This window comes from Schistocerca serialis, chromosome 4, assembly GCF_023864345.2.
Source record: "Schistocerca serialis cubense isolate TAMUIC-IGC-003099 chromosome 4, iqSchSeri2.2, whole genome shotgun sequence".
NCBI classification, from domain to species: domain Eukaryota; kingdom Metazoa; phylum Arthropoda; class Insecta; order Orthoptera; family Acrididae; genus Schistocerca; species Schistocerca serialis.
Window position 1 is genome coordinate 128,241,900 of NC_064641.1, and position 24,966 is coordinate 128,266,865.

Here is a 24,966-nt window from a genome sequence, read left to right on the forward strand (position 1 = left end):
CAATTTTCAACATAAAGCTCATAATTCTAAAATTTCATGTTTAAGACGCAATAATGATTTACTGTGAGAAGTATCTGTATGAATTTGTATAAAATTGATATACATATCCAGTATCTTTTTTGTTTTCAGGGACTTGGAGGAATAGTTCAGTTTCCAAAGGGTTATTTAAAAAGAGCTTATGAATTGGTGAGGATAAATGGTGGCGTATGCATTGCAGATGAAGTAAGTAACACTTTTCAAGTTGTAAGATATAAAATAAAGAACTCATCATCAATAAGTCCTAGTTCTTTAAACTACAGTCATGTTTCTCTGATACACACTTTCCAAACCCTACAAAGTTGCTTCGTTAACTGTAGAAAAGTTGAAACCAGACGCACTGTGACCTCTAATACAGAACTGCATGGTGTCACCACGCACATTCCTCTGGGAATTTATGCCAGAATCTGAAAGAATATGAGTATCTTCCCTGTGCACAATATTGCCATGGAGATACAGAATCATGTTCTGAATGGACAAGAATATTATCATTTTTGATCAATAAAAGTCAGCACTTACTGCCAAGAGCATTATTCTGTGAAATTCTTCTGCATTACAGTATGACACAGTCAACAACTCAGAAGAATTTTGTAAGCCAAATGGACATTAAATCTTGTGAACAAATGGGAGCATATTTAGACTGAATTGCATGCTGACTGGAGAACATGTTTATACAGGGCATTGAAGTTTTGTGGGATAAAAACATACTTTATGTTGACAACAAGAGCCCAGAATCACTTAGAATTCTCAAATATTAAATTGCAAATACTGGTAATAGCTGTGAATTGAACTTGCACATCACCAACCTCTTACTGTCATGACACACTGGTTGACAAACAGGCTGTAGCAAAATTGTTGAACAGTGACTCTCAGTACATTGATATGAAAAGGACAGAATGCTAATCGCCACCCACATCAAGGTGGTTTTGGCTAACAATCACACTGGAAAAAGGGTGCTAGATATTATTAGTTATCAGAGTAAGGCCTTCAGTAGACATAAACAAAACAAAGCACAAGTGTAACACACTCTCTTTCTCTCTCTCTCTCTCTCTCTCTCTCTCTCTCTCTCTCTCACACACACACACACACACACACACAGGTAAAGGAGGGAAATATAACTGGAGTAAGTGGTACAAGGGGGACAAGCCTTGTGTAGGTCTGTTGGAAGGATATGTGCCATAGGGCAAGAGGTTGGGAACACAGATGGAATAGGCCCCCCAGGGGGCTCATCAATCCTTGGTGAGTCCATGCTTGGCTACCACAGAGCCCAGCCTTTGCAGCACTTTTCTCATCTGTGCTGCATGTCTACCTTGCTGCTATTCTTTTTCCCCTCCCTTGGGGAACATGTCTGGAATGTTTTTAGGAATGTATCCTGAATTTTCAGCAGCCTCATGACAGAATAGCCCCTCCTCTGTTTTTTTCTTTCTTCATTTCCCTTCTCCTATCCTTCCTCTGCTTCAGCATTTGAGGTACCATCTTGTCTCTTCTTCTTTCTTGTATGCTCCTGAAGGCCGGCCCATGCATCTGACGTGCAGCAGGTGACTGGGTAATGCATAATTCCCAGCTCCAAGTCGACAGGTTGGGTTCGCACATACCCCCTGGTACAGGCCAGGCCCAGGGAGGTGTGATTGCCTGAGCTGTTACCTTTCCAAATTGCCAACTGGTCACCTCTTTTAGGTGTTCAGGAGGTGTGAACAATCACCAAGGCAGGTGATCCCCACTCTTAGAGGGGGGGGGGGGGGGGGGGCGTGGCACTTGGAAGGAGCATGCGAATGGAGATGCTGGCAATCATGGGGGATTTTCTCACAATGAGCAAGTCATCATCTTCTCAGTCTACATCTATGAGACATAAATGGAATGAGGCTTACGACACAAAGGCCCTCCAAGCTGCACCTTGGTTCCTTGTTTTTCATGTACTGAAGGCAGTCAGTCCTTTTATTATTCAGAAAGGTGTTGATGCAACTGCCAGCCCTGTGAAATTCTGCTCTCATTCATACAGTGGTATTTTGCTTTTGGAGACTTACTTGTGTCTGTCAAGCACAGCTGCTTGCAGCTTCACCACTCCACAGCTATTCCATTCATGTCGAGTACCACCAAACCCTGAATTCTTCATGTGGTGTTATTTACACTAGGCTGCTCAATAGTCTGACCAAGGCAGAAATTCAAACTTACCTCTCTGATCAGAGTGTCACTGCAGTCCATCAGGTGACGAAGAAGGCAGATGCATCCTTAGTGCCCACACACACTCTTTTTTCCACTTTTGATAGAATAGTGCTTCCATCAAAGATTGAAGCAGGCATGAAGTCATCACAGTCTGACCGTACATTCCAAACACAATGTGATGCTACCAGTGTCGTTGTTACAACCACACTCAAATGTGTTTTCGACACCTGTTCAAATGTGTAACCTCTGGTAGGGATGTTCACAAGGGCAGTTTCCCACCTCTTTCTCCCTGCTCCATCAATTGCAATGGCGACCATGCAGCCTCCTCCAGAGAATGTCCCACATATCTTGATAAGTGGGCCATCCAGGAGATCCGGGTGAAGGAAAAGTGCCTTACCCTGTCGCTCTCAAGTCGTTGGTTAGTCAGAACCCTGTGTTTTACCAGCACTTACAGTACTGTTCTTACTACATCACGCCCCATGAAGGACATGGCCACAAAGATTTGCAAGCTCAAATTCAGCAACATGGTTGTAAAATTGCCCAGTGTCACGGTTGCATCCCTGTCTCCTCCAGCTATGCAACAAGCCACCAAATTTTTGCCTCACACAGCGAAATCACCTGCTACACAACTAGGAGGTCGAACAGGACAGAAAGAATACTCACGTGAAGACTTTTTATGACCCTCCAGCCAACAAACATCTGAATCTTCATTTGCCAACTGCAAAGGCACCAAGAAATCAAACAAAGGCAAACGGTCTTCTACTTCACCGAATTTGAGATCCTATTCAACAGCATCGCCACATGGTACCCTCCCCTGGCCGACCTCCTTGTTGCTGGTGAACCACCATTTTTCTGCCCTGAACAACACAGACCAACGGAGGGAGGATGCTGACAATGCTTTAGATCTCATTGAGCAGGATCCTCCAACCTCTGTGCCCTGTATTAGAGAGTCTTCAAAGGCTGTCACTCGACAGCTGCCGAGGTGAGACCCCTTCATTTTTTCCCTTCTCCCCTTTCTCTGTCATGATTCTCCTCCAGTGGGGTGTTCTCAGCTTTAAATCCAACAAGGAGGAGTTATGGCTGCTCTTGGAATCACAGAATCCACTTATTCTCTGCCTCCAGGAAACAAAATTGTGTCCTTACGACCACTTTGATATCTTACATTTCTTACCGGTCTGCTTTGTTCCCCCCCCCCCCCCCCCCCCCTTCCCCCTCCCTCCCAAGCACAGCATTCCATCTCATGGAGGAGTCACGCTGCTCATCCAGGATGGTGTTTATAGTCAAACCATCTCACTGACCACCCAGCTGCAAGCTGTTGCAGTCAGCATTTTCCTTCCTCACTTCACCTTTTCTCTTTGTACCGTTCACATCGCTCCGTCATTCGGTGTCACCAGGGTAGATTTCCTCCAGCTTATTAGGCAATAACACAGGAGCACCCATGTTCCTTTCAGACTCCACTCACACCTATTCCCACTTGGACCTATCCTTCTGCAATGCCCAGCTTACTCATCATCGTGAATGGTCCGTTCTCTCTGACACATACTTGAGTGGCCATTTCCCATGTGCTATCCGTTTGATGACTCGTACCCCACCTGCGTGCACACCCAAATGGCAGCTTACTAAGGCCGACTGGAGGCTTGACTTCTCCCTGTGACCTACAACAAACTACTTTTTCCCAGTTGTGATGACCAGACAGAATACCTTAAAAATGTTATCCTTACCACCACAGAATGTTCTGTTCCTTGCATTTCATCTTTACTGTGCCGTATCCCAGTCCCTTGGTGGACTGAAGCATGCCACAATGCGTTTTGTGCACAGAGACATGCTCTCCATATTTTTAATCATCATCCTACAGTGACTAAATTCATTTACTATGAACAGTTGTGTGCTCAGTGTCATAACAGTTGAGTGCACAGTTCTTTAGGATAGCAAAAACACTAGCTGAATTTCATTTACTAGTTCTTGTATCAGTTCCATGCCCTCTTCAGTCATGTGGGTCAACCTACAATGACTCTCTGGGACCAAGGTCCATTCCCCAATTTCCAGTACGACCATAGTAAAAGTTGTCATAGTGGACTCTACTGCTATCTTCAACACCATGGGCCACTATTTCGTGGAGATTTTGAGGTCCCCCCACTGTCACCCTGCCTTCCTCCATTGGAAACAAGTTGAGGAGGCTCAGGCAATACCCTTCTCTTCTCAGAAAAATGGATGTTGCTTTTACTACAAGAGAGCTAGATAGGCTCTCACTTCATCCCAATCATCTGCTCCAAAGCAGACGATGTTCACATGCAGATGTTGCAGCACATTTCTCTTACAGGCAAGCACTTTCTCCTTCATATGTACAATCGCATCTGGGCAGAAGACATGTTTCCCAGATGCTGGCTTGAAGCCCAGTAAGGGTAAACACATTCCTTCTACTACCACCCTATTTCACTCACCAGCTGTTTCCAAGGTGATGGAACGTATGATTCATGCTGAAGTGGTATGGTGGCTCAAGTCTTGCAATTTACTAACACTGCACTTTGTGAATTTTGAGTGTGCCATTCTGCAATTTACCATGTCATGAATGGTTTTCTGCAGAAATAAGAGACTGTGGCCATGTTTTTTTGATCTGGAGAAAGCATACAACTCATGCTGGGGGACTGGTATCCTCCATATTCTCTGCATCTGGGGCTTCTGAGGCTGCCTGCCCTGTTTCCTTCAGGAATTTTTAAAAGAATGAGTTTTCAAGGTATGTGCAGCTTCTGCCCTCTTAGACACCTTTATCCAAGAAAACAGTGTGCCCCAGGGTTCTGTCCTGAGTGTCATCCTCTTTGCTATGACCATTAACCCTATTATGGCCTGTCTTCCACCAAGCATCTCCAGCTCCATTTTTGATGACAGTTTTGCAATCTATTCCAGATCACCTTGGACTTGTATTCTTTAGCAGCATCTTCAACATTGTCTCGATCACTTTACTTGTGGAGCACTGACAATGGATTTCACCTTTCTAATCACAAAAACATTTCTATGAATGTCTGGCGGCACAATGGGTTTCTTCCAGAGTCGTCACATCTTGAGTCTGTTGCTGAAACTACAAAATTCCTGAGGCTCATCCTCAAAAGAAAATTTGCTAGGTCCTCCCATGTATCTTACATGGTTGCTTGCTGTAACTTGTCGCTCCATGTCCTACATGTCACTTCTTGGGGAGTGAGTTGGACCACCCACCTCAGTTTGTACTGATCCCTTGTCTATTCAAAACTAGACTATGGGTGTTTCGTTTATGCATCTGCACATCCAACTATCTTACACCATCTCAATACAATCCATCATCATGGCACTGGTGCCTTTTATAGTAGCCCAGTTAAGGCTGTATGCAGAAGCTGCAAAACTTCCACTGTTACACTGACATGATGTTCTCCTCAGTGAATACACCTACTGTTTGTCCGCCATGCCTGGTCACCCATCCTATGCCTCCTTCTTCAATGACTTCTTTGACCTTCTACATCTACATCTACATCCATACTCCACAAGCCACCCGACGGTGTGTGGTGGAGGATACCCTGAATACCTCTATCGGTTCTCCCTTCTATTCCAGTCTCATATTGTTCGTGGAAAGAAGGATTGTCGGTATGCTTCTGTGTGGGCTCTAATCTCTCTGATTTTATCTTCATGGTCTCTTCATGAGATATACGTAGGAGGGAGCAATATACTGCTTGACTCTTCGGTGAAGGTATGTTCTCGAAACTTTAACAAAAGCCCGTACCGAGCTACTGAGCGCCTCTCCTGCAGAGTTTTCCACTGGAGTTTATCTATCATCTCCGTAACGCTTTCGCGATTACTAAATGATCCTGTAATGAAGCGCGCTGCTCTCCGTTGGATCTTCTCTATCTCTTCTATCAACCCTATCTGGTACGGATCCCACACCGCTGAGCAGTATTCAAGCAGTGGGCGAACAAGCGTACTGTAACCTACTTTCTTTGTTTTCGGATTACATTTCCTTAGGATTCTTCCAATGAATCTCAGTCTGGCATCTGCTTTACTGACGATCAACTTTATATGATCATTCCATTTTAAATCACTCCTAATGCGTACTCCCAGATAATTTATGGAATTAACTGCCTCCAGTTGCTGACCTGCTATTTTGTAGCTAAATGATAAGGGATCTATCTTTCTATGTATTCGCAACACATTACACTTGTCTACATTGAGATTCAATTGCCATTCCCTGCACCATGCGTCAATTCGCTGCAGATCCTCCTGCATTTCAGTACAATTTTCCATTGTTACAACCTCTCGATACACCACAGCATCATCTGCAAAAAACCTCAGTGAACTTCCGATGTCATCCACCAGGTCATTTATGTATATTGTGAATAGCAATGGTCCTATGACACTCCCCTGCAGCACACCTGAAATCACTCTTACTTCGGAAGACTTCTCTCCATTGAGAATGACATACTGCGTTCTGTTATCTAGGAACTCCTCAATCCAATTACACAATTGGTCTGATAGTCCATATGCTCTTACTTTGTTCATTAAACGAGTGTGGGGAACTGTATCAAACGCCTTGCGGAAGTCAAGAAACACGGCATCTACCTGTGAACAAATGTCTATGGCCCTCTGAGTCTCGTGGACGAATAGCGTGAGCTGGGTTTCACACAACAGTCTTTTTCGAAACTCATGCTGATTCCTACAGAGTAGATTTATAGTCTCCAGAAAAGTCATTATACTCTAACATAATACGTGTTCCAAAATTCTACAACTGATCGACGTTAGAGATATAGGTCTATAGTTCTGCACATCTGTTCGACGTCCCTTCTTGAAAACGGGGATGACCTGTGCCCTTTTCCAATCCTTTGGAACGCTACGCTCTTCTAGAGACCTACGGTACGCCACTGCAAGAAGGGGGGCAAGTTCCTTCGCGTACTCTGTGTAAAATTGAACTGGTATCCCATCAGGTCCAGCGGCCTTTCCTCTTTTGAGCGATTTTAATTGTTTCTCTATCCCTCTGTCGTCTATTTCGATATCTACCATTTTGTCATCTGTGCGACAATCTAGAGAAGGAACTACAGTGCAGTCTTCCTCTGTGAAACAGCTTTGGAAAAAGACATTTAGTATTTCGGCCATTAGTCTGTCATCCTCTGTTTCAGTACCATTTTGGTCACAGAGTGTCTGGACATTTTGTTTTGATCCACCTACCGCTTTGACATAAGACCAAAATTTCTTAGGATTTTCTGCCAAGTCAGTACATAGAACTTTACTTTCGGATTCATTGGACACCTCTCGGAAACCCCTCCTCACACTACATTTCGCTTTGCGTAATTTTTGTTTGTCTGCAAGGCTTTGGCTATGTTTATGTTTGCTGTGAAGTTCCCTTTGCTTCCGCAGCAGTTTTCTAACTCGGTTGTTGTACCATGGTGGCTCTTTTCCATCTCTTACGATCTTGCTTGGCACACACTCATCTAACGCATATTGTATGATGGTTTTGAACTTTTTCCACTGATCCTCAACACTATCTGTACTTGAGACAAAACTTTTGTGTTGAGCCGTCAGGTACTCTGTAATCTGCTTTTTGTCACTTTTGCTAAACAAAAATCTTCCTACCTTTTTTAACATTTCTATTTACAGCTGAAATCATCGATGCCTTAACCGCTTTATGATCGCTGATTCCCTGTTCTGCATTAACTGTTTCAAATAGTTCGGGTCTGTTTGTTACCAGAAGGTCTAATATGTTATCGCCATGAGTCGGTTCTCTGTTTTCAGATAAAGCACTTAAAAAAATTTCACTGGATTCTTTGTCCCTGCCACCCGTTATGAACATTTGAGTCTCCCAGTCTATATCTGGCCACAACAGCTGCTGAGCCCGGGGGCCTATAGAGACATCCAATTACCATGTCTGAGCCTGCTTTAACCATTACCTTCACCCAAAACATTTCACATTTCAGATCTCCGTCAATTTCCTTTGATACTATTGCACTTCTTATCGCTATAAACACGCCTCCCCCTTTACTGTCCAGCCTGTCTCTGCGGTATACATCCCAATCTGAGTTTAGGATTTCATTACTGTTTACGTCTGGTTTCAGCCAACTTTCTGCCCCTAGTACTATATGGGCATTGTGACCGTTTATTAATGAGAGCAGTTCTGGGACCTTTCTATAGATGCTCTTGCAGTTTACTATTAGCACATTAATATTGTTATTCCCTGTTGCATTTTGCTTACTCCTACCTTGCCGCATCTCAGGAGGCGTCTTGTCGGGCCTAGGGAGGGAATTCTCTAACCTAAAAAACCCCCATGTGCACTCCACACGTACTCCGCTACCCTTGTAGCCGCTTCCGGCGTGTAGTGCACGCCTGACCTATTCAGGGGGACCCTACATTTCTCCACCCGATAGCGGAGGTCGAGAAATTTGCACCCCAGATCTCCGCAGAATCGTCTGAGCCTCTGGTTTAAGCCTTCCACTCGGCTCCAAACCAGAGGACCGTGATCGGTTCTGGGAACGATACTACAAATAGTTAGCTCTGATTCCACCCCGCGAGCGAGGCTTTCCGCCTTCACCAATTCCGCCAACCGCCTGTACAAACTGAGGATGACCTCTGAACCCAGATGGCAGGAGTCATTGGTGCCGACATGAGCAACAATTTGCAGTCGGGTGCACCCAGTGCTCTCTATCGCCACCGGTAGGGCCTCCTCAACATCTCGGATGAGACCCCCCCGGCAAGCAGACAGAGTGAACACTGGCCTTCTTCCCCGACCTTTCCGCTATTTCCCTAAGGGGCTCCATCACCCGCCTAACGTTGGAGCTTCCAATAACTAATAAACCCCTCCCCCCTGTGCCTGCTCCGACCTTGCTGAAGGAGCAGCCACATGTCCACTCACAGGCAGAGCGGGCGATGCCACACGGCCAGCCTCCATATTTACCCTCCGCGATCGCTGCTGAACCCGCCACTTCCCTTGGGGAGAGGGTGGCCCAACCGCGCCCGGTACCCGCGAAGATGTCTCGACAGCAGGGACAGTGGGTGAAGCATGTAACACCAGGGGTGTACCTTGCGACGCACCAGACTCCCCACTGCCGCTACACTCCAAGGCAGCAGCCTGAAGACTGCTGACCGTGGCCACCTACACGTTCAGCTGTTCGCGAACAGTGGCCAGCTCCTCCTGCGTCTGTACACAGCAGTCACACATCCTATCCATCCTAAGGAATCAATTTACTGAAGAGAGTTAATCAACTTTTAACTAGACTGCTAATTCACTAAAGGCGGCTGATTATTGACTAAACTGTGATTGCTAGCCACTTCTTGTAGAAAACAATGAAAATAGCACTACCTGTCTCTGGACTGTATTGAAAACAAATACTAGCACTACTGGCACTATGGTTGACTAAAGGGACTCTCTCTGACTGTATTCAAAACAAACACAAAATCTATGGAACACTATTAATAGCACTCAACAATTAAAGCTTCCTAAAAGCAAAAACACACGGAAGACGAAGTGACAAGTAAGAAAAATACAGTTAATACTTAAATTAAGGTAGCTCGCTGCACAGCAGACGTGAAGCAGATGGCGGTTACGACCCTCAGTATGGGGCACATCTCTCTTCTGTTACCTCCTGGATTTCACTTCCAACTATTGCTCCAGCAGCTTAACCTCATGCTACCTGCCACTTTCCTGATGGAGTGAACCCTTCACCACTTTGGCTTCGTGTGGTGGCCCGTGTTCACCTTGGACTTCATTCACTTCCTAAGGACAATACTCCAGACTTGCTTTATCCACGTAAGTTTCTCAACCTACGCATGGAACTTCGCGATAGTACCTTTGTGTACACTGATGGCTCTCGGACTGACTGTGGTGTTGGGTGTTCCTTCGTCATTGGCACCAACCATTTTTAGTATTGGCTTCATGAACCCTGCTCCGTATTACAGCAGAGCTCTTCGCCCTGTATCAGGCCATGCAGTACATCCAGCGACAAAGGCTTTTCGTTTTGCAGTCTGTCAGCAGATGGTGCCCGTTTGGCATCACCACTGATCTTTTATTCATGGGAACAAGCTCCTGGGTATTAAACTTCCCCCAGTGGCTTGGCTGATCTTCTCTCATCACGAGGAGATCATTTTATCTAGGTTGCATACTGAGCACTGTTGTTTTAGCCATTGTCATTTGATAAGTGATGACCCCCTCCCACTTTGTGCTGATTGTCATCAACCTTTGATGGTTCACCATTTCCTGAGTGAATACCCCTTTTTTAACCACTTACATTCTAATTTATGTTTGCTGTCTGAGTTATCGGCCTCAGTGAGACCTTCAGCATATTGGGAAAGCTAGTGTCCATCAGTACAGATGCGATGAACACAGATGAGTAGACTGTGTGGTAGGGACTTCTTGGTGTGTAATAGGTGGCAGCTCCCAAAGTGGATTAAGAGTGCTTAGGATTTCTCTATATGGCCCAGGAATAGGGTGGGTGGCCACTGCCACCAAAAGAACAACATGGCACAACATCTGGTCAGTGCATGCTGGAAGTGGCCCAGTTTACCTCATTGAGCCTTTCTGCAAAAGCTCATCTCTTTGCTCTTCCCCTATACAGAGAATTTGACTTACAGAATTCTCCCAGTTTTTGAACCTGAAACTAATTAATTCGTTACAGTTAATTGCAAACACATCAAGTTATTTGGCTCATTGCATCTGTAAGAATCCATGTGTAACACTCTAACAGTTAAGGCAGGTACCTAGACACATTTGAAATATCATCACAGTTTATGTGGTTGCAGTTACTAGTTGTTCCTAAAAACTAGGAGTAGCCCTGAGAAGAAATACCAGAGATACGTGACCACACTTTCACTATAAATGCTTGATGCCCTTTCTGTGGTTCACTCACTGATGCCTGCAGCACACTCCAAGTTGCCTCACTGATGAGTCCATGAGACACTTACAGCATAAATCTTTGACTTGTTCATTCATCACCTGTGTCAGAGCATCTTGTAGGAACAACAACAGTAATCTAGCTAACATTACAAACTTTCGTGCCCACCCTTTTCCATGTATTATCATCTTCAACTCTGTACTTACACTTAATAACAAATCATTCTTCTTCTTTGTTGTACTTATCCTTCACAAGATATCCTAATGGCCTATTACTCCTTATCACTATGTCATAAAAAATAAGCACACAAGTGCAGAAAGAAGAGATTAACATGAACTATTTAAAAAAGAAATAATATGTGGTAAAGTCACTACAGTAGCAATTATGATCTAATGTCCAGAGAACAACTGCTTAAACCCTAAATTTCATCTCTCATCCTCAAGAAACCAAGTCAGTCTATTGTGCTTCACAAACCCTGAAATACTGCTAATGCATTTATTTAACCAAAATCGCTTAACCAGCTACAACCTGTGTCCGTTATACAACTCTATAATACTCAATAATTATCTCTTCATTGTAATCCTCTGATATCTGGTAGGTTCTCCTATAGCACCCTACAGTGGTTCTAACATTTATTTTCTACTGCCATGCCCACTGTACTTCGAGCGACCACAAGTGGTATTACAGTGTCATCACAGCCAATCACCCATCTCACAGTCACAGTATCTAAGCACATATCACATAAATACAAAAAATCCAAACCTAAGATACTGCTGCAACACTGATCTATGTTTTACTTTGTCAGCTGTGTACCACAGTTTACAACTATCTTATTAGAAAATAGAACAAGCAGGAGTGTGGAAAGGAAGAGAAAAGCTCTGCACATCACTCGGGCATTCTGAGGATATCAAACCATTTACCTACAAGCACAAACAAACACATACATACACACAAAATTCTAGCTTTCACGACCAATGGTTGCTTCGTCAGGAAAGAGGGAAGGAGAGGGAAAGACGAAAGAATGTGGGTTTTAAGGGAGAGGGTAAGGAGTCATTCCAATCCTGGGAGCGGAAAGACTTACCTTAGGGGGAAAAAAGGACAGGTATACACTCACACACACACACACACACACACACACACACACACACACACACACACACATATCCATCCGCACATACACAGACACAAGCTTGTGTCTGTGTATGTGCGGATGGATATGTGTGTGTGTGTGTGAGTGTATACCTGTCCTTTTTTCCCCCTAAGGTAAGTCTTTCCACTCCCGGGATTGGAATGACTCCTTACCCTCTCCCTTAAAACCCACATCCTTTCGTCTTTCCCTCTTTCCTGACGAAGCAACCATTGGTTGCGAAAGCTAGAATTTCGTGTGTATGTATGTGTTTGTTTGTGTTTCTATTGACCTGCCAGCGCTTTCGTATGGTAAGTCACATCATCTTTGTTTTTAAATATATTTTTCCCGCATGGAATGTTTCCCTCTATTATATTCATTTACCTACAAGACTAGACACTTGGAGAACTCTTAAATTCCTAATTCAACTATCAACACTATTTACAACAAAGTACACTTACAGTCACCTACTATTCTTCCTACACTGCCTGGCGTAATGCTCTTTCTACCAGCATAGCATTTCATGGGATTTGGTGCATAGAGCCATATAACCTGTTAGCTTACATTGTGCATACACAACCATTGCCAATGGTTCATCCTTGGGCCTTCCCAGATATCATAACTGAGTCCATACCTCTATACCTGACATAATGCAAAATAGGGCAGCAAGACGAAGTCAAATCCAAAGAACAATGGATACAAGGACACACGAGCAGTTATAGAATGCACATGCTGCTACTTGCTTGTGGTGCTGACCACCATAGTGCTTTTACAATCCCACTTCTGACACCAGAATATTGGAGTCAGGAGTGCAAGAGTTGGGTGGAAGAGCCATTCTTCTATTTGTTAGGAATGTGTTTAGCTTTCCAAACTGAGTGTTGTGGGTTTGATTGGTTGATGAGAGCTACGGAAGACCATCAGAGGAGTAAAGTGGCTGCAGCAAGACAGACCAGTGCACATGTGAACTCTTTATTGTTCCAACAAGCTCAAACAGCTGTAGGTACCTGTCCTCATCTGGTGTTGCAGGCTGCTATTGATCTATGGCATTTGCATTCTGCTGCATGGTCAAGCATCACTCTCACATTCCTTGATGGAGAAGCATTGTTCAGCAGTAGCTGTTAGACTCAGCATGGCACAAGTGTGGAATAACCTTTTGTAGTAAACATTCCACAGCAGTGCTGTGTTGAATACTGACACATTCAAATGGTGTTCTTGCGCTGCTAGTGAGGCGGCAGAGTACACAACTTGCCAATTCGACCAATGACCAGTTTTACCAGATGGCGAGAATTTATACGCGCCTTGTGATCACCATGGCACAACACTGAATCAGCGTATTGCCACAAGTGGCCCACAGTAGGGCATTGAGCCCCTCTCCTAAACCTGTGCCTTTTACCCTGGCATAAAGGCAGCCCTGGGTTGGCATAAATAAGTGTTGATGGAAGCAGTAGAGTGTGTGCTGTGAGAGGTATCATATTGCCTATGGTGTTATTGTGCTGGACTGTATTTGCAACAGTCAGAATTCCGATATGGCTTAGATTAGACTTAGCTTGGGAGTATGGACTTTAGATAGCTTGGACTGTTTTTTAGCACCTTGTATATGCAGGGTGTTAAAATAATATGCAGGAAACCATTGTGGGATGGATAGAGGACTTAAAAAGAAGCAAAAAAGATCATATACACATGATAATTTTTTTTATTCTCTTAGTTACAGACAGACACTTTTTTTATTGTTCAATGGTTACTTTGTTTCTGGCTTTTTGCTTTCAAATTTCCAGCTTGGTTCTACAGTTATTTTTTTCTTTCCAAATGTTGTCTTATGATGGCTGGATGAAATGCTCAAAATGTCTATCATTAGCTGTAACACAAGCTTCTGAACATGGTGTCTGCTATATCTGCAGAAATACTCCTTCAGTATGCTGGTGGAGAATGCCAACATTTGCAACAGGTCTTGAATACACTATGTCCTTTAAATGCCCCCAAAAATAAAATCCAATGGATTGAGATCAGGAAACTGAAGAGGCCAAGGTGTTGCTGCCCCACAACATATTTATTTATTTTGGAAACACTAATTCAAAACTGTTCTTTCTTGCAGAGCAAAATGCGGTGATGACCTATTGTGCGTAGACCATGTGTACTGGTGTAATTATAGTGTAATGCCTTCCAGTAAAACATTTAAATGTTCCATTAAAGATTCACTGCATGATGCTCCAGTCAGTATTCCATGGAAAATCAAAGGTCCAAGTAATTTGTGTCCAATTAGTGTTGTAAAAGTCTGGATTCGACTCCTGGTAAACTTTGTTTCATCAATAAATAGTACTGTAGACAGAAAGTGTTGGTCCTTAGAACACATCCACAGTGGCAAAGCATGAACAGCTTTTCTGGATTAAAAATCTGTTCCATTAAGACCTTGCACTCTCTGAAGAAGGTCTGAATAAAGGAACTGTTCTCATTACACTTTCTACCTGTTACATGACTCACATTCCCAGTTTATGCTATTTATCTGATACTGCTGCCATTACTGTCCTCAATGTCATGTACTTGATCTTCTAAATCATTTGCTCTGCCATAATGAAATTATACTTTCTCATGAGGACCTGTCTCCACATGACATTCATGTATTTTTTGAAAGGTCTCATTGTTCAGTAAATGTCTAAGAGAAAATCTTTGAGCATAAAAATGTCTCACTTACAATGCATTGCAATTTGCAAGTCCATACATCAGGTGCATGTCTGCCATGTGATGATTAGAATATATTTTAGCCAGGAATGTACTGTACATACTAGTCCAATAGGAATATGACCCAGCAGGTGTCAGGCCTGTGACTGGAAGTGAGACACAACACATAGCTCTCCAGCTGAGGTAGCTAACACACATTTGTTTGGTGGGACCTCTCATGGAAATAATCATTCAGTTCCTGGTGAGGAATGAATGTTCCATACACTCTTGAGACAAGTCTAATAAGAACTGTAGAGTAAGCTTCCACTACTGATTTTGTCTCAGTCCTGAGATTTGTTTATTGACAAGCATCATAGCAATTAAGATAAACATAAGAAGGCTTTGACTTAGCACTCCCAAAAAGAACATATGAAAATAAAAAATATCTCTAGAACAAAGCTGGATATTTGAAAACAAAACAAAAAATTCGGATGAAGTAACACACATTCACATCACACAGGTTTCCCACATATTAGTCAATGCTCTTTATAATTGTTGTGAATAAACTGTGTTGCTTGTGAGTGTATATTGCCTTTTGTAAAACAGTGGAAGTTAAGAAAAAGAATGACTAACATCTGGGATCAAAATATCAAGTGCATTATTTAATGCAGAGGTCTAGTTCTAATGAAGACTGAAAAATACAGTATAAGCAGTAATGAAAAATTATTCAGTCTGTCATCAAAGGAATAAAAACCATTTACTGTGAACAAAAAATTCAAAATTTCAAGAACATGGCTAGCTCAGCCAAGCAAATGGTATTCTCAGCAAAGCAAATTCTACTGAACTCCCAGATGGCGGTAGCAGCAGCAGGACAGATGATACAAAATTAAAATCATTGGATTTTAAATTAACAGTTGTTGAGAACACAGGGCCAAAACATTGTCCACCAAAAGCAGATCCAGTAAACTTACTTAGACAGGCAATGGATACTCCACTGCCAGACATGAGTTTTGCCAGCTCATCTGCTTGTAACTGTTCTGGCTGTTATGTTATCTCAGCCAAAATGCTGACTTGTTAGTGCCCACATTGAGCTACCTTTGTAATGAGTCAAGGAGTATGTCCTGAAAGACTGAAGCACGCAGTAGTAACTCTAATATACAAAAGTGGAAGTAAGTAACTGACCTCTGAATATGGACTGATCTTACTCCTTCCTGTGTTTTCCAAACTTTTTGAGAAAGTAGTTTACAACTGAATACTGAACCATCATTCTGGTAACACTTTAACAGCAGCTCAGTTTGGCTTCCAAAAGTGGTTTTCTACTGAGAATGCAACATGTGATCTCACAAACTCATTTCTAGTAGAACTAAACAAGAAGGCTCTTGCCAAGGCCTTTAACTGTTTAGATCACAAAATTGTGCTTGGGAGGAGACTAAAACGGACAGCATTAAAGGATTTCTCCATGCACAGATGGAGTCATATCTTAATAACAGGAAACAGAGGGTCACATTAGGAAATGATACAAGAAGAAGAAGATTAAATTCAGAATGAGGAAACTTTAAATATAGTGTGTGGCAGTGTTCAGTGCGTGACTCACTCCTGTTCTCAGTCTACATGAATGATGTACTGAGGACATAGGAGGACTCTTTAGAAACTGAAATGTTTAGTGATGACACAAACATTTTGATAAAAGGTCCAAACACATCCATACCAATCACAGCCAGGAGAATAATGGTACATCCTTATAGCTGAGTCACAGCCAACATCTTAACCCTTAATTTGGGAAAAACTCATATTATGCAGTTCCAAACATATAAGATTGACTTACATGCACCAGAAATAGAGATCAATGGACATACACAGGATGGGGTTCAATGTGTGAAGTTCCTGGGTATTCAGCTGGACAATAAACTGAGATGCCGCCAGCATGTTGACAAGTTAACCAAGAAGGTCAGTTCTGCCTGCTCTGTTTTCTCTGACTGTGTTCAGCTACAGACAAGATTGCTAGCACTGCAGCTAATGTGAAAATGTATTCTGTGGAAGTGTGTAGTAAGAATATAGTGTAAAGCTGATAACTGGACTTCTTCCAGAAGCCGCTCCACCTAGTTAGAGGTTTTTATACTTACACTCTAATACATAAATTTCAGAATAGTATTTGTAGTTAATGATAAGATGAATTTAGGTTTAACTCGGCAATCCACAACCACAATTCCAGAAGTGGAAATAATGTCCATAGAGACTCACATTCCCCTCTAGGGTTCATACTGGAATTCTGTGTTCTTATAGAAAGGTTGCCAGCGGGCATCAGACAGGAAATTGAAAATACCCAATTATTTAAACATAAAGTAAAAGAATATCTTATTATCCATTTTTATCACGTATTTTGATTCAGGAATGTAAACTTGCCCATCCCTAATATCTGTATCAGCTTGAACATGATTTTGTCAGTACGCAGGGTGGTCAAAAAAAGTCTGAAACGCTTTTAATGGTGTTGCAAGGTTGGTTGTGCTGAGAAATAGTTGTTAAGAAAAAAATTTTGTACGTTGCATTGTTTCAGAGTTGATTGGCAGTGAAGTTAATCAGTCAGGCTGTTCAGCACGCAAATTCAAGTGGCCTACCAGATACAATTAGTATCAGCTGTTCTCATAACATAGATGATAGTTCACAAAACTGCTCACCCTTTGGTTAGGATTTGATCCTTACCACCATCCCATGTCCAATTTCTGTATCACTTGTTTTGTTTCAGAGAACCAAATGAGAAACACAATTAGTGACACTGTATCCGGTGTGCCGTTTGAATTTGGATGTGAACAGCCTGATTGGCTAACTTCAATGCTAATTAGCTCAGAAATGGCACAATAAATCAATTTTTTTGGTTAACTTGTGAGGGTATTTTTGCTCCATTGTTACATCTAGCAGTAACCTAAGAAATTGTAAAGCAACTACGGACAGTATGGCCACACAAATGGACATTCTTTTATTAACACTTATTTCTCAGCACAACCTATCCTGCAACACCCTTAAAAGCTCTTCAGACTGTCTCTGACCCTCCTGTATACACAGATAATAGTGCTCTGTACAAAATGAAAGTGTTTTGTCTGAAGAATTAGATAACAACTGCAAAGCAGTATAGAGAATTCAGAACTCTTTATTTATCCAGAAAACGTCTTCAGATTGTGAGATGTCATTTGCACACACACACACACACACACACACACACACACACACACACACACACAAAGTTACATATAACATCAAAATGTATTGCAATAGTGCAATAGATTAGGTCTATTAGATCTTGCTTTAGCAGCACATTCTTGCTTCGAGTTTGCTGTATTTCACATGATCTGAAATTCTAAGACTGGATAGAAGTGGTGATCTAATGTGAATGCCCTCAGGGATTTATGTCTGCCTCCATTGCTGACTGGTCAGCACAGCTGACTACCATACAGTGGATCTGGGTTTGATTTCTGATACTGCCAGGGATTTTTCCTTGGTGGGAGGACTTATGCAGGGTGCACCCAGCCTCACAGGCCAACTGAGGAGCTACTCAACCAATCAGTAGTGGTTCTGAGGTCAAGAAGCCCGGCAATGGCCAGGAGAGCAGTGTGCTGACCACATGCCCCTCTGTACCAAATCCAGTGATGCCATTAACCAAGTATGACATGGCAGTCGGTTGGCTCCCACTGGTTAACTTGCAGAATTTTATAAGACAGTGAAAATGAGGAAATGACTTTTGTCTTGTGTGGCATACCATTGTACACTTGTACAGCACTATTTGTAGTGAAGGTTTTAAAGGCTGATGACCTTGCTAACTTGACATGGAGTTTTGTCTTTTTGCCTGGTCTCATGTTCATGTATATTAAAGTTTTTATTTCTCTCTTTTAAATTCTTTCTCGCATATTTACATGTTTCTAGAATAAGAATGCAGGGGAGCAGGTGGAGAGAAGACTTTTCAAAGCAAGGCCCTGCAAGACTCTTGTTCGGCATGCATGGTGTGTTGCTCTTATAGCTCTTTCTTGGGTCAAGACAATGACTGAGCTAACAGTCATGCTACTGCAAAATATAATCCCATACTGTAGAAGTGCAGAACTGGGCAAAGTAGGCCTACACAGTTCAAACAGTGTAGAAGCTTCCTCTGTGTGCAAGTAAATGTAGGCTGTAGCATACTGTCTTCAGTGGCACATTTATTTTTGTTGCTTGTGTCTGCCATTTAAAATTATATTGAAGCCACATGCCTAAAAATTTTGTTTTTAGAGAAGCTGTAAATCCGCTGGAGTTTGCCACAGTGGTATTGGAGGCTTCCTCCTTTACATGGAAGCTGGGGTTCGGTTGTTTAGGGGGAGGAGACCAGACAGCGAGGTCATCGGTCTCATCGGATTAGGGAAGGACGGGGAAGGAAGATGGCCGTGCCCTTTCAAAGGAACCATCCCGGCATTTGCCTGGAGCGATTTAGGGAACTCACAGAAAACCTAAATCATGATGGCCAGACACGGGATTTAACTGTTGTCCTCCTGAATGCAAGTCCAGTGTGCCAGCCACTACGCCAACTTGCTCGGTAAACAGAAGTTGAAAATCAGAAATGTTGTGGATGTATTTATTGTCAGCTTATTTCCATCAAACCAGTCATTTAGCTGGTCTGCAGCTTTATTAATGCTAGCTTGAAGGGGAGGGGGAGTGGCTTTTTTCTTAACATAAATAAAAGTAATTACCACAATTATCAGTTTGAGTAGCTTAGTGCTTGTCATAATTTTTTGCTACTATATTTTATGGAAGTAGCCAGGAGTGATTGCTCGGATGAATAAACGGATGAACAAATGAACAAACTCTGCCTTTGTGAGAGATTGTCAGTACAGGTGTGGAGTGATCTGATGTTGGAGCAGTGTGTTTGCTGTGGGTGTCCTGGCTGTGGGGAAGGGAATGTTTTATGTGACTTCAATTAAATGATTCCTTTTATTCAGATAGCAACTAAACATTTAGTGGAAATATCTTTGCTCCAATACTTATTGAAGAAAATAGGTAAACTATCTCCAAAGGAAAAATTTACGTGTTAGTGATGTACTTAATATAATTGCACAGTTATTAAATCAAGAGTGTATCTGTAGTAAACCACATGTCTTCTCAAAAACTAAATCACATTTAATTTGTAATATCTGTCTTCATATTTTTCTCCAGGTACAGTCTGGATTTGGACGCACTGGAGAACATTTTTGGGGATTTGAAATGCATGGTGTGAAGCCTGACATTGTGACAATGGCAAGGGCAATTGGAAATGGTTTTCCAATGGCTGCTGTTGTAACAACACCTGAAATAGCTAAAACTATGGGACAGGTTTTGGACTTAAATACCTTCGGAGGAAATGCTCTTGGATCTGCTGTTGGACTTGCTGTTCTTAAAGTAAACATTTTCTTCATTTCATTTCTTGTTTCATATTATTTTTTATAGTTACCCATATACAATGTGTCCATAATTACAGTACCAGTTTCAAAACTATGTAGAAAGAGAACCACTGCTCAGAATTTGGCAAATTTGAACAGCATATTATTGACACAGGGAGAAACTTCATGGAACAAAAAAAATTAACAAGACTTTTACCAATAGTTGATGCTGTAAGTGCCTTAACATAAATGGAGTTGGCTATGAATGTCAATGAATCGCAATACAATGGCTGCGGTTTGAGTTGCACATTACACCATCCATACTGTTCAATGTGCGTGACTGCATAAATTCAGCAATCAACAGTTGTGATACTGCTAGTTAGATAGGCCCATCTGCCACGGCAAGGTCATACCGCATCAGATGGGAAAAATTTGTTTCTGGTTAATTCGTACTGAACTTAAATTAAGTGTACCTTACCTATACCAATTAGCTACATTTTACTATAGAACAAATTTGAAGCATGGTGGTGTTTCCATTTTTATCAAAGAAACAAATAATTTGGAGTATGAAGTTATAAATGTAAGTTTTCAATGTGTAGAAGCAGTTTTTGAAGTTTCAGCAATAACGATACCAAGTCAAAAACTAATAGCTGTATCAGTATACCACCCCCCCTCCCCCCCCCCCCCCCCCATAGCAATATTTGCTAATATTAACATAGACATTATGTATAATTCCAAACATCTGAAGCACCCATTAGACATATTAAGATCATTAAATTTCTGCTGTCTAAATGACAAACCCCCACCAGGCTCACTGCATGCTTAGATAACAAAATCTGCAACTTTCAGCCAGATGAAACTGAATTTGGTACTTTAAACCTTGGGATAGCAGATCATGCAGAACTGTGGCTTAGGCACCCTCTAAACAACAAGACAGACAGTTCAGCTGAACAAGGAAGTGTCATCATCCCAATCAATAAACATAAATTAATCAGTTAAAAACCAATCTTAATCGCATAAACTGGGATATGGTACTCACTAATGTTATGTTTACCACTGATTCAACACAGAAATTTTTAGAATTATTAGTAGAAAACCTTGACTTATATTGTCCTAAATATCACAAAAAACATACACAACAGAACCAGAGTAATAAACCTCAAGAACTGAGAAACCGGTACACACCACACCCGCAGAAACTTATGGAAGAAATGATGGTGCCCTATGACAGATTGCAACAGAATGACTCTGAGAAGGAAAATTACACAGCAGCAAGAAAAATGTATAGATCAGAAATTACTGCAGCCAAGAAGAAAGCCAATAACAATTACATACTCAATTCGACAAATAAGTGTAAAGCAGCATGGAAAGTTATCAAAAAATAGATAAGCTCTGAAAATAAACACAACAACATTCCAATTAAGCCAGACAATTTAAATGCACATTTCTGGCTCAAATAAAAATCTCACTGAAGATGCAAATAAAGCTGTAGTTCTGCTTCCAGCTCTAGATAGTAAGCAACATGACAACTTATGCTGGACTACAGACTACAGACAGGTTAGCAAAGAAATTGCCAAACTTAGCAACTCAAAAGCTGAAGCCTTCTGCAAACTTTCGGGTAATCCAAAAAACAAATAAAGAAAGAAATTCTACTGCCAATAACCAAAACCGTCTACCAAATGCTAGATGAAGGAATCTTCCCAGATTGCTTAAAAATTACTATTGTAACATCTGTCCACAAGAAAGGTGATAAAGCATCTCCTGATAACTATCGTCCCATCTCACTCATACCAATCATAGCAAAAATTATAGATTATTGTATGCACAAACAGATGTACTAGCACTTGAAACAAAATAATCTACTTAGCTCCTCACAATATGGTATGAGACCTCATCTTTCCACTGTCAAAGCAATTGAAACTATCATCACAAGAATGTATGATTCTTTTGAGACTAAGAAAACAACCTAGTGAATCTTCTAGACTTGAGGAAATCTTTTGACACAATCTGCCACAGTATACTTATCAAAAAGCTACAATACTACGAAGTTGGAGAGAACGCTCTTCACCTTATTGAGTCATATCCAAGCAACAGAAAGCAGATGGTAACCATAAACAATCAAAGGTTAGACTCATTGCCTATGCCAAAAGCCACTCCACAGGGCTCAGTACTGAGTCAATTCCTGTTCAATGTATAAATAAACAATCTTACCCTCATTCTTGCTGTGTTAGGCAGTACTGTATGTGAGTGATACAACACTGATCACACAAGTTGACAATCTGCAGGAGCTGCAACATAGTGTAAATATAGCAATGGATCATTGCACTACATGGTTCCAGGCAAATTATTTACAAATTAAGAACAATAAAACTGAAGAAATTGTTTCAATTTAAATATCTCCAATGAAGTTCAAAAATTAATCAAACTATCAGGTTTCCACATAGATCAGAAACTCAGCTGGTCGAGTCATACAGAAAAATTGTGCTTGAAACTTTCTCGAGTGATTTATCTGCTTTACAAACTGAGGAACAATGTAAACAAAACCGTACAAGTATATGCATAATTCTATTTTTCCACTCCCACCTTCCCTATGGATCTCTTTGTGGGGTAACTGCCCCAGTTTAAAAGCTGTATTCAGGTGGCAAAAAGGCTAACAGATGTATAGCAGCATTTACTCCAAGGGAATTTTGTAAAGATCATTTCAAAGAGCTCAGTATTATGATAGTCCCAAGCCTCTATATGTATAGTTCCCTGCTCAGTGTTAAAGAGAATTTAAATAATCTTAACCTTAAGATGTATGTGCATGATTGCAATTCAAGAATTGGACAATTAATTGATATACCCAAAATAGGCTAGCTAAGGTTCACAACAGCCACAAATATCTAGGCCCCAGATTTTTCAATAGACTCCCAAAAGCAACCCATTCTGTTCGCTGTAATACATTTTAGATTGTTCCAGTAGAGTGCTTTAAGGAGGAAGCATACTACTCTGTAAGAGTATGAGGAATCACATAAGTGACATAAAGTTCTGACCACTGTCATACTAAGTTGTAAAAAATAATTGGTTTAAAGGTTCCTGCATATATAATTTTTACATTATATGTAATAAATTGCCACCTGGTGAGCAGAAGACACTCACAGCATTTACCAGTGATGGTACAGGTAACAGGATCCACAGGACTCATCTCCTAAATAAAAAAAATTACGGCCGCACAATAAACCCACCACATACAAAGCACAGTCACCTTTGCAGAATAAAGTAGTACCGGTTGATGTGCATGTGGAATTTCCATTGCCCATATTCCACAATTCTGTATATTGAGACATCCTTGAAAATGTAAATGGAGTTTGCCTGTCCAAAAATATTTCATGGCATTCATTGTCCATTTCCATGTGAGTAAGAAACTCAAGAGTGAAGTTTGTCTTTCTGGCAGGTCAGCACAAAGCAACTCTTGAAGATTGCTGATATTGTATGGACAGCAATGCAGGACATTTTGTAGGATTTTATGCACCATTTTGACAGCCATGTCCAACAATCTGGCAATTCCCCAAGTACTGCATGTTCATACACCAGCAGTCAACCCCTGCTGCAGTGCTGTGGCCACGTTGTAAACAGACATTAGATCAAGTGCTTTCCTCCCTCTGCTACACTGCACATCAAAAGAAACTGTTCTTTCCGACTGTTGTAATCATTTTCTCCAGATCTTTAGCAGACATCAGCCTTTTTTCACATCCTTGAGTGTCCAGAACTTCTGCAGTGTTACTGGCATACAGTCACCGTTCTTGTAGAAAAGCTTTACCAGTAGTGTGCGATCCTTCATGGAGACAGTCATGTTGAGTGTCTCAGATGCAAATTGAGGAACAGCCATGTGCTGCACTTCTGTTGGTGTGCATATTCCAATGCTTGCAGTTCCATCTATTGGTTCTCTCTCTCTCTCTCGCTCTCTCTCATGGCATTTCTCCCCACATCAATAATATGGTGTGCAAATTTGACATCATTCTGAGCAGTGGTTATGTTTCTACAGCATTTTGAAATTGAAACTTTAACTATGGACACCCTAGAGCAGGGGATTATTTAAAAAGTTTAGATAAAATAAAGATACAATTTAAGTAAAACACAATGCAGTGGTGCTGTTTTCTCCAATGTAGCCCTGTTGTGGCCAAAAGGTAAGAAATAACTTTGTATGATGCATTGTGATGAGCAACGAAACATGGCTTGCTCAACACTCTTGAGGATGAGCAGTAATTAACACAGCACAAATAACAATGAACAATTGTGTATATCTCTTTTTGGTCAAGAAAGGACTAATCACAGTCTACTGACTCAAGTCGGAAGGCACGTCCACTGTTATAAATTAATTTCCTTATTTGTTCGATTCCGTTGCTGGCCTTGTCATCTTCCAGAATTGCAAACGTTTATTGGGTCACGAGCTACAAAATTAATATCTATCAGCTTCGAAACTGTAACTCCATACAGATGTTTCCACAGAACTCTTCTCCACTACTACTCTAACCTGACCTTCTCTTAAAACTCTTCCTCCAAGCAAGAACAGTGATTACATTTGAGGCAAAGAAGTTTAAATGATTTACATCACTATCAAAGACACTGTTTTGACTAACTGATATATAATTAACAAAACTTAGTGAAAATAAATTTACATATTTTCCGATTAAAACTTCAAAATCATCCTACTCACATAAAATATAAACAGCAATGCATGACTAATGAATTTGGTAAACATAGTTTTATGAACTGCTCCAGTTACAAATGAAAG

The 24,966-nt window shown here is 41.4% G+C and overlaps 1 protein-coding gene across 4 annotated transcripts in view; it reads left to right on the forward strand.

The window, feature by feature from the left end:
* LOC126474117 (alanine--glyoxylate aminotransferase 2, mitochondrial) overlaps positions 1-24,966 on the forward strand; it is a 149,631-nt gene that overhangs the window by 104,087 nt on the left and 20,578 nt on the right. For all 4 annotated transcript variants that reach the window (XM_050101544.1, XM_050101545.1, XM_050101547.1 and 1 more), the window contains exons 7-8: positions 130-222; positions 19,990-20,211. In XM_050101544.1, coding sequence (XP_049957501.1) covers positions 130-222; positions 19,990-20,211 — 315 coding nt within the window. The remainder of the gene's footprint in view (positions 1-129; positions 223-19,989; positions 20,212-24,966) is intronic.